Here is a 12,972-nt window from a genome sequence, read left to right as displayed (position 1 = left end):
AGGAGTAGTAGTAAGACCTTGTTCCAAGTAGTAAAGACCATCCTACACTCTACCATATCCAATCGATGCTCCCACCGCTAGGTCCTGAAAAACACAATGAGAAAAAAAGAAATGAATAGAATAATTAAGGTCAGTAGTAAGACGGTGAATGGAATGCAAGTTGGCACAAAGATAGGGAACATGTAAGACAGAAGATAAAGAAATACTAGGAGTGCAGGAGATAGACCCTTTACCAGAAATAGAAGATAGTGAACCATTAGCGACCTAGACTTATCTTTGCCCGAACAAGGGGTATAAGAGGTAAACAGGTCCGGGGAGCTGGTCATATGATCTGAGGCTCAAGAATCAAGTACCCACGAAGAATCAGTATGGGACGGTGCAAGAAAAATACTTGATTGGGCTAAATGTGAAGTAGGGGATGGAGAGGAAGCCGTGGTAGAAGAGGAAGAGCCAAGCTGGGTCATCATACGTTAGAGCTGAGTCTCAAGTTGGAAAGGTACTCCTGTTGAGAACTTGAATCTTTATCTAATCACACTTTGAATTAAGACCAATGAGGAAAGCATAGACTCATTCCATTTCACGTTCCTTCGCAAACGTGGCAGCACCAGTAGGGCTGGTCATGGTAACAAGGTGATAGAAGTCCAACTGTTGCCATAAAGTCGTCAAGGCATAATAATATGCAGACACAGAGAGATCCTTCTGTTTAGTTTCCTGAGCTTGACGACGAATATATATTTGAACATAATTGTTGGTTTGACCATAAGTATTCTTTGCAGCATCCCATAACTCCTTGGCTAAGTTGAGAAGGACAAATGTGGAACTAATGGAGGATTCCATGGAGTTCAACAAGAATGACATGATCAAGGCGTCATTATCTAACCAATTGTCCTTGACCGGAGAGTCAGTGGGCATAGGGGTATCACCATTAATATAGCCCAGAAAATGATTACCACGGATGGTAAGGAGGCAGGCGCGAGATCATGCTAAGTAATTCGACTTAGTGGGGTCGGGTTGTAGAGTAGGACATTGTTGAGGAGCAACAGGGTGACACCGATCACCGCTCCCAGTAACAGTAAATGTGATAGAATCCCTTGTTCAAACCAATCAAAAACACTATAGTTGAAGGAGATGGAACCCACAAGAAGGGAGAAGCAACAGCAGCACAACAAAAGGCTGTAGAGAGGCCAATAATCACCAAGGCAGCAAGAGAGGAAGTCAGCAATAAGAAAAATACTATTGGGCAGTCACGTAGCAGCGGCAGGGATGGCCAACAGGGTGCCTAGAGCAGACTGGGAGAACTGATAGGGGTCCAGCAAGGCACCGACAAGGTTCGCATGGGCTTGTAGAGAGTCAAGAGTAATCAGCAAAGGCAAACGAAGGGCCTCGCAGGGAAGAAGCAGGCAGGGGAGGACCATAGAAGGTCCGACGATAGCAGGCAGTACCAGAAAAGGGGGCCAACAAGGCTGGCAGCAGGCCAGCAAGTGCTGGCTGACAAGAGCGGCGTGAAAAAAATGGGCCCTAGCTGAGGGCGACATGGGCCGCAGGGGTAGCAACAACGGAAAACACCATGGCGGCAGTGGCGGTAATGGTGGCAAGCAGTAGTTGATGGTCAGTGGTCAGGGAGGGTTAGCATGGTGCAACATGCATGATCACATATTCAGTCAACCATGTTCAACCAAGAGGGCGAAGCCTCGGCAGCAGCGGGAAGTACCGTTTTTGTAAAAAAAGAAAAAAGAAGATTCGCTCTCATACCACATTGAGAAGAGAGAATAGATTGGCTTGTCAATGAGACAGAGGCTACCACTTTATTTATAATCTTGAGGATATTACAAATATGGTATGATTGCACAATCACACAATTAACACATTAAACATGTGCATAACGAACTTGGACACTTTATTCTATTCGGGTCCAAGTCCGGGTCATAGATCGAGTCGATGCGTCATTCTTCAACATCAACATATATATATATATATATATATATATATAATTAGGGTGTCTAAAGTAACAGAAGCTTTAAGGAGATGAAAGTAGGCAAGACACCAGGGCCAAATGAGGTCCCAATGAAATTATGGAAGAGCTTAAGAATCTGTGGTTTATCTTGGCTAACCAAGCTGTTTAATAAGATTATGAGCACAAGGAAAATGTGAGATGAATAAAAGAGCATTGTGGTTCTGATTTTACAAAATAAAGGTGATATTTAGAGCTGCAATAACTATAAAGGCATAAAACTAATGAGTCATACTATGAAATTATGGGAGATGGCTATTGAAACCCACCTGAGACAAGAAACTATTATTACGGAGAACTAAATTGGTTTTATGGCAAGAAGATCCACAACATGGTTTTATGCCAAGAAGATCCACAACAAAAGCTATTTACTTTAGAGACTCATGGAAAGATTTAGAGATTGCAAGAAAGATCCCCATATGGTTTTATTGACCTAGAAAAAGTATATGATAGGGTCCCTAGAGAGTTAATCTAGCAAGTACTAGAGAAGTGTTTCAAGTATATATGTGGACATAATTAAAGATATGTATTTAGTATAAGAATTGTGGGGAGTCAAGGTAGTGAATTCCTAATTACAATTGGATTAATCAAGGATCAGCTTTAAACACTTATTTGTGTGTGCTCATCATAGATGATTTAATTCGAGACATCCAAGATGAGGTTCATAGTGTATGTTTGTGCTTATGATATTGTTTTACTGGATGAGACAAAATTTGGGATTACCAAGTTAGAGTTATGGAGATCAACCTTGAAATCAAAAGGTTTGAAGATAAGTAGAACAAAGATGGAGTATATGGTATGTAACTTTCACTAGGACGGATAATGAGGTGGTGAAAATTGACGAGGAAGATTCTGCACAATGATTATTTTAGATATCTGGGTGCAATCATAAATAAAGAAGGTGATACAGAAGTTGATGTTTCACAGAGAATTAAAATTAAATGTATATTTACCCAAAAAAAAATTAGATGTATGAAGTGGAGAGGTGCATCCAGAGTGTTGTGTGATCGACATATTCCTTTAAAAATTAAAGAAAAATTTTATAGGACAAACATCCATCTCAACATCCTCACCTCCGGTACACTAAGTTTATTATATGATGCTTCTAACTGCCCAACATTCCGTACCATACATCATAGCCGGCCGTATGACTAAAAGAGCATTCCAGTGCACAAGACTCCCGCTACTACAGAGTTTGTGAGGGGTAAATGTGCACAGCCTTACCCCCTCATTGCAGCAGGTTCTAGGTTAAGGCTGCATACATTTGCCCCTCCCAGATGGTGCAGCAGTAGGAGCCTTGTGCATTGGAATGCTCTTTTTAGTCATACGACCGGCTATCATGGATGGTGTGGAATGTTGGGTAGTTCAGAAGCATCATATAAATAAACTCAGTGTAGCGGAGATGAGGATGTTGAGATGAATGAGTGGCAAAACTAAGAAAGATAAAGTAAGGAATGATCATATTAGAGTTGATTTGGGAGTAACGTCGATACATGATAAGCTACAAGAAAGTCATTGAGGTGGCATTGCCATGTTCAACGGAGGACTTTGGATGCTCCAGTACAAAAGAGCGATTTGATTCAGATTGAAGGAACTAAAAGAGCCAGGTTAGACCTAATATGATTCTAGTAGAAGTGGTGAGGAAAGACATGCATAGCATAGGTGATGCAGATTTATCACCAAATTGGACTTCTTTGCTTAGGAATAAATCTAGAGTTGGGTTATATACATGAGCCTTTGATCCCATGGGTCTCCAATGTAATAGGTCACTTTTATGGACCTAAAATATGGGTTACATAGAGGATTAGCTGTTTTAGTTCGATACTTAGTTTTATTTTGATGTAATAGCCATGTGCCTACTTAAGTAGTCACATAACCCTTTTTAATTTGAAATTAATTTAATTGTTTTTAGTAGGTCATGTGACAACATAATTGTCACCTCATAGAATCGGCTAGGCTTCTTAGTAGTCATGTGACTACTTAAATTGGTCACATGACCTTTTTAATTGCTGGCAATGTAATAGAGGCTGGCTAGGGGCTCTTTGGCTCCTAGGCTGAATAGCAAAAGGCCTTATGGCCCTTATAAATAAAGTAATTTTTGTGGGGCTCTTTCACCTCACAATTTGAAAAAATCAACTCTCAAAGCTGTTGCTCTGCAACTTGTCTTCTCCAAGAAGACCTTTGTCTTGTGTTTGATCAAGGCTGACGGAATTGGTGTTTGACCCGATTGACACCTTGTGGTGGGAAGCCCGGGTGGTTCTAATTGGTTACTTTCTTCTCCTTTGCTGTTACATTCAAGTTCTGGTTTCAAGAGTTATTCTACATCAACAAAATTCAAGTCTGTTCTTCAATCTACAAGTGTGAACCTGAATCAAACCCTAACCACTCTCTTCTTCTCTAGACCACCCATAACCTGCCCAGCACAACCTAACCATCAGAACACTACTAATCCTTGACCAATTGAAACAACATTGGATAATGAAATAATAGGGTGTGAACCTGAATCAAACCCTAGACCCAATAGATAATGAAATAATAGGGTGTTAATATCTACAACTTGATGTAGTGCAAGAACTAGAACCAGACCTGAAGTTCAAGTTGGAACATCCAGTCCGGAGTCCAGAGTCCAGACAATTGTTTGGTCTCATATTTGGCAACCTAGGTCGCCTAAGTAAGTAGCTACACCTCTAAATTTCAGCTCCCATTGATAGAGTTCCAAGGAGATCGATACAAAAGTTGGAGGGATGTCAATATCGTTTAGACAGGACAAGAACAAGAAACAAAGGAATATGTCGGAAGAATATAGATAAAACAAGAACTGAAGGAGGAGGAAGTTATGAATACCTGAGAGGAAAGAAGAATCGAACCAAAGGGAAGAGAACAATATGTGTTACGCTCACAACCGTGAGAATATTTCAACTTCAAGTCACTATCCAATTCAATTCTAATCAACTACTCCTACGTCATGGGGCTTCATTTTCTCAAACCTGTCCAATTGCAATATGAGTATATGACTGCTAATAACAACCGAAGCAAACTGAAGAAGAAATCAAATCATTGATTGAGATGGCACTCCGGCATCCTACTTGGCCTTCTTCTCCGGCAACCTGTCTCCTCCGGTAACTTGACTTTCTCACCCCTGTCGGAAGCATGCCTTCCCCTTCACCCCCTCCAATCCCTGACCCTCCTCCACCAATCCCTGACCCCTCCTCTGATTCAGACATTCCTCCCTCTGTCCCTGCTCCAAGTTGGACTTCCTTCTTCTCTTCGCCTCTCGCCTCCTCCCCTGCGAATGAAGGTCTTTCCCTTCATTTCGTTGATCCCTTAGTGGTTGGTTCTTCTAAAATTGCTTGCTGCTCCACTGGTGCTCTAGACAATGAAGTAAAGATCTGGGAATCATGTTGAGTGGGTCACTTCCTCGACTCCAGACCTGCTTTCCACATTGTCAAATCTTCTCTTACTCGGCAATGGAAAGCTCTCGGCAACCTCGACATCTATCTCCTGGACAATGGATTTTTCATTTTCAAATTCTCTGACGACTCTGATAAGATCCGTGTGCTTGAAGGTGGTCCTTGGCATGTCGGCAAGAAGCCTATCTTCCTTCGACAGTGGCATCGACACTTGCAGCTCCGCCGCGTCGACCTCTCCTCCATCCCTCTCTGGGTTTCGTTACCAGGCCTTCCCCTTCACTTCTGGTGTACGGATGGTCTTAGTGCAATGGGCTCAGTCCTAGGAAAACCGATGTTCTCTGACATGCGCACCATGAGAAAATTGCGCCTCGCGTATGCTCGAATCTGCGTTGAAGTTCTAGCAGATGACCCCCTTCCATCCTTCATCACCATGAATGATGGTGATGACCATTCTTTTGAACAGGAAGTCCATTACGAGTGGAAGCCCCCCCACTGCTTGGTCTGCAAGAAGTTTGGACACGATTCAGCTATTTGTGCTCCTCCTGAAGCCTCTCGTCCACCTGAGGTCTATGTGCAAAGATCTGAACCCACCCTCCCCTCGGATTTCCGCCATTCCAGAGGGAGCACTAGTTTGAGAGCTCGCCGTCGGCACCGGAATGCCCCTGCAGCCAGACAAGACAGCATTCTTGGCTCCCACCCTTTATCCATTGGGCAAAACCGATTTGCTGCCTTAACTGACGACTCCCCTACGGAACCTGTCACTTGCTCTGAGCAGATCATCGATTCTGCTGCCCATCGAAGCCGCTCTCGTATGTCTAAGGTTGATACCCAGCCGTCGACTGCTGAAGTTGCTTGCCTTGTCATCTCTGAAGTCGACCCCTTGGTGGCTGTGGAAGAACCTTTGCCGGTTCTGCAGTATGAAGCCTTTCCATCTGCGAGAGACCTCGCCTCTCCTTTTTGTCCCCCTGCTCCTCTTCTTTACTCTCCTCCCCCCGATACTTCCCCTTTTATTGATAACGCAGCTTCTTCCGTTGTGGGCCACCCCCCCCCTTTTGACTATTCCACCCTCCCTATCTCTTATTAGTCAAATCCCCCTTTTACCCTCACCTAAGACTAGTAAATCCAAAAAGAAAGACAAGAGCCAGAAGGAAAAAAAGAAAAAAAAAAAATTTGAAGAAAGCCTCGTCAGATTCCTCTGGACCCCACCCCACCTTGTCGCCCAACAACTCTCTTAACCCAACCGGGTCGGGTTCTCGCCTCTCTGATCCGATCTCTCTTTGCCCTGTTTCTCCTTCGTCCTTACCCGGTTCTCCTCCTCTCAATACCCCTTCAGCTTCTATAGCCCCTCCAACCTCTCGCTTGCTCTTCCCATCGCCACCTCATATCATCGGCGCGCACCGCAGCCCTCTCGCTTCTCGTAGTGCCGCATTATGTCCCGACTTCTAGGGACTGAGTTGCAATCCTCTAAGCTCTCCCAATGAATCTTGGCATCGTGTGGAATACTCGGGGTCTTAATTCCCCTTGTAAACATGCTGTTGTTCGTTCCCTTCTTCGGCATCATCAAGCAACTTTCTGCTGCTTGCTTGAAACTCATGTCAAAGAACCAAACTCCTCGAGGATCTGCTCCTCCATTGCTCCTGGCTGGTCCTTCTTATCGAATTTTGCCCATCACCCTGATGGTCGTATATGGGTGTTATGGGACCCCTCAAAAATCAAAATTTCAATGCTCTCCTCCTCGGACCAATTTATCCACTTAACTTCTCGGATCGCTTTAACCAATCTTCCTACTTTTTCATCATCACGTATGCTTTCAATTGTCCCATTCTCGAGGCAAGCTCTTTGGTCGATCTCCGCAACCTTGCTGGTCCCATTGGCTCTTTACCTTGGGGTATTGGTGGTGATTTTAATGTCATCAGATATGGGTTTGAAAAACAGGGAGGACACCTTTTGGACCCTCAACCTATTTCTGATTTCAATGATTGCATTGAGGATTTGGGCCTTGATGATCTCAGGTGGACAGGTCTCCCCTTTACCTGGAGCAACAAAAGGGCTGATACTTCCAGAATTGACTGTAAACTGGATCAGATCTTGGTGAATGAAACTTGGCTGTCCTCTTTCCCTTCTTCCTTTGCCAATTTTGACACTCCAGGGATATCTGATCACAGCCCCATCCTCTTGTCCATTCAACCTTATAACTCCTTTGGTCCAAAGCCCTTTAAATATTTTGACATGTGGTCCTCTCACCCCACCTTCCTGACCACTATGAAGGATGCGTGGGATGTGCCTGTCCAAGCTTTCTCCTCCCCTCTCCTAGCTTTGGCAAGGAAGCTTAGGAATGTGAAATCTGCCCTCAAAATTTGGAATACCAGTATCTTCGGAAATGTCTCTCAAAACGTGCGTAAATGTAAAGACAAGCTTGCTAACATCCACTTTCAAATTCAAAGGGACAACCTCAATAGCCAATTAGCCGATGAAAAACTGCCGGTCTTGAACTAGCCATGCTCCTCAATCAAAAGAAAATTTCCTCAAACAAGTCCAGGATCAGTGGGCTGGATTTAGGGGATTCTAACACAGCCTACTTCCATCGCTCCTTGAAATCCAGAATCAACTACAACTCCATTCTTCAGTTGGATGCTCCGGATGGTTCTCCAATAACAAATGTGAAAGACATCAAAGACATGGCAGTAAATTACTTCATAAATCTCTTCTCGGGTCATTCGGATGAGGCTAATCTATTCCCTGATAATGTGATCAACAAGTTCATTCCCGATGATCTCATTCAGTCTTTCAATGCGATTCCCAATGAAGATGAAATTATTGCCGTTGTCCATTCCACTAAGCTGAATCGGGCTCCTGGACCTGATGGTTTTAGCATGGGCTTCTTTTTAGCAACTTGGGACATCATAAAGGAGGATCTCATCAAAGCCATTAGAAGCTTCTTTTTCAACCCCAACCAGATCTCTGAGGTGAATCATACTTTTCTGTGCCTCAGTCCTAAGAAGGAGGGTGCTTCTGTGATGACAGACTTCAGGCCCATCTCCCTTTGCAATCTCATCTACAAGTTCATAGCTAAAATCCTTGCTTTGAGGCTCAAGAAGGTGGTGGATCTGCTTGTCAGTCAGAATCAGTCTACCTTCATTCCTGGTAGAAGCATCTCAGATAATATCCTCCTTTGCAATGAGATTGTCTGAGGTTTTGAAAGAAAAAATCATTCTCCTGCTGCTCTTATGAAGATCGATATCCATAAAGCTTTTGACTCTCTGAGATGGGATTTTATTGCAAATGTCTTGATCAAGATGAGGTTCCCTATGGTTTTCATCCATTGGATTCATTGCTGCATTTCCACCCCCAGGTTCTCTGTGCTTGTTAATGGCAGCCCAGCTGGCTACTTTGCCTCTACTGTTGGTGTGCGCCAAGGATGCCCCTTATCCCCATACCTCTTCACCTTAGCTTTAGAATTTCTATCCAGGGAAATCCAATTATGCACGGACCAACACCTCATCTCCACTATACCCAAATGCAAAGCCCTCAAGCTCTCTCACCTGGCTTTCGCTGATGATCTCATGATCTTCTCCAAGGCCTCCATAGCCTCCTTTGAGTCCATCATGAACTGTTTGCAGCACTTTCAAGACTTATCCGGGCTTCATATCAACCCCACCAAGTCTCTTCTCTTCCTTACTGGAGTTCCTGATGAGGTAAAAGAAGGTCTGAAGAATATTTGTTGTTTCAGTATTGGTCGGCTTCCTGTGAAATATCTGGGCCTGCCTTTGATCCCGGCAAGACTTTCGGCGCATCACTGCACTCCTATGCTGGATCTTATAAGGAAACGGCTTCAACTTTGGAAGGGCAAACTTCTTTCTTATGCGGGTAGTCTGGTGTTTGTCAAGTCTGTCCTCCAAGCCTCCTACATTTATTGGTCAGGTATCTATGGGCTGCCTCATTCCATCATCAAGTCTCTGGAATCACTCATGTCTTCTTTTCTTTGGAAAGGCTCTGATGTTACCAGATTCCTTCGGCCTATCAGTTGGGACTCTGTGTGTCATCCTTTCGTGGAAGGAGGGTTGGGTATCAGAAGGATAAAGGATGTGAACCAAGCCGGCATTATCAAATTGTTGTGGAAGATTGTGTCCAAGGCAAAAAGTATTTGGGTAGAGTGGATATATTCAGGCCTTCTTCGTTCTGACTCTATCTGGACTGTCCATTTATCTTCTGATGCTTCTTGGACCTAGCACAAAATTATGGATGTCCGACCCTTGGTTCTTAACTCTATCCAAACTCACATTGGTAATGGGAACTCCACTCAGCTTTGGTTAGATCACTGGCATCCTTTGGGAATCCTGATACATCATGTCAGCCCTAGATTGATCTATGGTTCTGGGCTGCCTAGAAATGCCTTGGTGGCCGATATTCTTAATGCCGACGGATAAGACCCCCCTGATTCATCTACTCCAGCTCTAACCCCAATCTGGAACTTATTACCCTCTATTTCCAGAAGACCCTTCATAAGGGATGACTGTGTTTCTTGGCTGCCTAGTTCCTTGGGTAAGTTCAGCTCCAAATCTGCTTGGGATCTTGTTAGAACTCGGCTCCCGCTCATTCCTTGGAGGAAGCTTGTCTGGTTCAAGCACCACATTCCTAGGCACAGCTTCACGACTTGGAGAGTCTTCTCCAACTGTCTCCCAACGCAAGCTTTCCTCAGACATCGCCACATTATGGTTTCTCCCAATTGTGACCTTTGTTGGAATGCAATTGAAGATTCAAACCATCTATTCTTTGAGTGCCCCTTCTCCCGCTCTATCTGGAAAGGGATCCTCTCCAAATGCTGGCCAAGAAATAGGAGGATTCTCCCTTTTGATCGTGAATGGATTTGGGTTGACATGACCTTTGGTGGTTCTACTCTTTGTGACGTGATTGGGAAGATGGCTTTCTCAGCCTCCATCAGCCACATTTGGATGGAACGCAATCTTCGAAATGGACCTCCAAATCCAGATCCGCTTATCGATTTGGGAGTCCATCTCTTTGAAATCAAATCTAAGCTTAGTTTGGTTGCTCCTTACTTCTTGTATTGACACCCCAAGGAACAGACTAATTGTTGTTTCTTGGGGTCTTTCTTCTCTCTCCCTTATCCCAGCTGGCTCCCCTATTTGAGCTTCTGCTGCTGGTTCTTGTTTTCCTCCCTCCTTTTTTAGGGTTGCTTCTCTTTAGTAATGAAATTTTTATTCACCCAAAAAAAAACAACTCCTACATATGTGCTTACATTACATATAAATAAAAGAAACGCTGCTCAATATGGAAAATTATTCACCTAGGAAATAAACTCAAATAAGGAAAATTACCAAATAACTCCTACGTAATCTACCCACCATTAGAAATTAAAGATTGCTCCTATAGTCCTATGTAATCTAACAACCCCCTTTTTGACCAAAAAACCAGGTTGGGCTTGTTGCATCTTAGCTTGGATCTCCAAAGTGGGTCATTCCGGTCCAACCACGCTAATGCAACTACATCAAGAAAACTAACCACAAATAAAGAAGCCAACAGGGTTTGGGGAAGGGATAGTGGGCAAGAGTCTGTTAAGAACCTGATCTCTTGGTGGAGTTTAGAGCAGGCCTTGGCCTGTCCCTGGCCTCTTCAACTGTGTGGAGTATTGAACGTTAAGAGTTTAGAGAAAAAGGAGACAAAGAGATGATAGAAGTCTTTGCTGGCAAATTCTGTCTGATATTCTCATTTAAACTTGCTTTAAATAACCAATGACACAACGTGAATGTTGCAACCAACTACCCAACACTGGATGGCTCCATGACTCCTAGACATGCAACTTACTCCATTACTTAGCAACTGATTAGACTTGTAACTTATTCCATTACTTAGGAACTGACGTAACTGAAATGCAACTTATCCATTAACAACTGACAGAACGAACTCTACAAACTGATCATGGACCATTGTGGACCCACCTATTATTGGACCTCTAACAAATGTCCCATGCCTATTCCTTTGCCCAAGTGACAATGCTGAGGAAGACTTTCATCATAACCATTAACATTCAATCGAGCAACAAAGTCCTCTCTTTTGGTAATTAGTTTCTATGACATAAATTTGGTAGGAAGGACCAAAAGAGAAACTCAAAAAAAAAAACCTCCCTTTTTGTTTTCTTTTAAGCAAGTGATAAAAACAAATCTCAAATTAAAGGGATTGCAATATCAAACCAATGAAAAGAAGAATAACAGGAAAAACAAACACCGCTCTACCGTTTCCCTGATTCCATTTCTGAAGATCCCTCCCAGCCTAAATGTGTGAATAACGGAAATTTCAAAACCAGTCCACTACTGATTAGTATAGCAATAATATATATACTTTCATACCCCACTAAATCCAACAGGTTCTCTTTAAATCCACATCCTACATTTTCTTAGAATACAAATCATCATCTTCTAGAAACTGATCAAACCCCATTTTTTTCACCAGAAGATACGATATTTAACGAGGACAAAAACATCATCTTACACAAATACCAAGTTAGAACGAAATTTCTCAAGACGCATCTCAAATCAAAGTAACTGGCACGAAGGAAGGAATTGAAAACAAACCTGCAAAATTCAGGCAAGCTAGAGTCTTTTGATAGGAGACGGCACAATACAGACATCCATAGACCATGGGACCTAATGAAAGAAATTTGTGAAGCAAACAAATCAACCCATGACAGAAAAGCAGATTATAATCAAAATCTGAAGGAAGGGTAAGGTAAGCCTTAAGCCACCTAAAACAGGGCCTCTTCCAGCCTCATCGATGCCCATAATGCAAGGCTCTGAAGCCCATTTGGGCAATGGAGCGTCTGAACTCATCTTCTTTTCGCGCCACAAGTTGCCGCCACTTCTAATGGTACGAACGAGGAGACCCCCTCTAATAAATACCTTGCAACGGGGAAGCTGCGCATGTTTTCAGAAGAGGGCATTTATTTATGGGATAAAAACGCTAACTGGTCGCGCGCAAAATGACCGGCACACCCCTAGTTCTTTCCGCTTTTCCAAGGGGGTGCGCCGGGCATTCGCGACTGTGTTTGGGCATAGGTACATGTGTTGTGCAATCGGATGGCGTTCATTTTTCCTTTATTTATTTATTTTTATTTGTAAAAGGGGGCATTTATTTTTATGAGAGAAAGAAAACAAAATCAGAAAACAGAAATGACTACACCGTACTAGGTTGTATATGGCAATGTTTCTATTTCAAATTATTGTTTCTAAGTTAGAAATAGTTTTTTGTGTTTCTGTTATTTTGGAGTACTTCTATACCAACAAATGTTGTACTGCCATTACAGAATGTTGCCACCCAAAAGCCTCCTGATGACGTGTGCATCCTACAAAGGGAATTAAGACATAGAAGAGACTCGGAGCGGACTTCGGAGGGGACTCTCTGATGCCTAAGTCAATCCGACGCACAGATAAGTTGTTAGAAAGGGGTATGGAGAGAGTAGTAAGTCCAAAAGTTAAAATGGTTTTACTTGGGTCCCACTTATCCTTTTATACCGGGAGCGGTTACCGAGGCGATTGA

At 43.2% G+C, this 12,972-nt stretch overlaps 1 protein-coding gene across 1 annotated transcript in view; it reads right to left on the bottom strand.

Annotated features, from left to right (window-relative positions):
• The window catches only part of LOC122666258 (ribonuclease H2 subunit A), a 38,818-nt gene extending 26,474 nt beyond the window's left edge, over window positions 1–12,344 (bottom strand). The window contains exons 1-2 of the mRNA XM_043862422.1: window positions 12,182–12,344; window positions 12,012–12,083 (exon numbers count right to left, since the gene is read on the bottom strand). Coding sequence (XP_043718357.1) covers window positions 12,012–12,083; window positions 12,182–12,266 — 157 coding nt within the window. The 5' untranslated portion in view covers window positions 12,267–12,344. The remainder of the gene's footprint in view (window positions 1–12,011; window positions 12,084–12,181) is intronic.
• Between the last annotated feature and the right edge of the window lie 628 nt (window positions 12,345–12,972).

The sequence above is a fragment of the Telopea speciosissima genome, chromosome 6 (genome assembly GCF_018873765.1).
Source record: "Telopea speciosissima isolate NSW1024214 ecotype Mountain lineage chromosome 6, Tspe_v1, whole genome shotgun sequence".
In the NCBI taxonomy this organism is placed as follows: Eukaryota; Viridiplantae; Streptophyta; class Magnoliopsida; order Proteales; family Proteaceae; genus Telopea; species Telopea speciosissima.
Note: the sequence above shows the minus strand (reverse complement) of the source record. Positions and strands in the feature narration are given on the sequence as shown.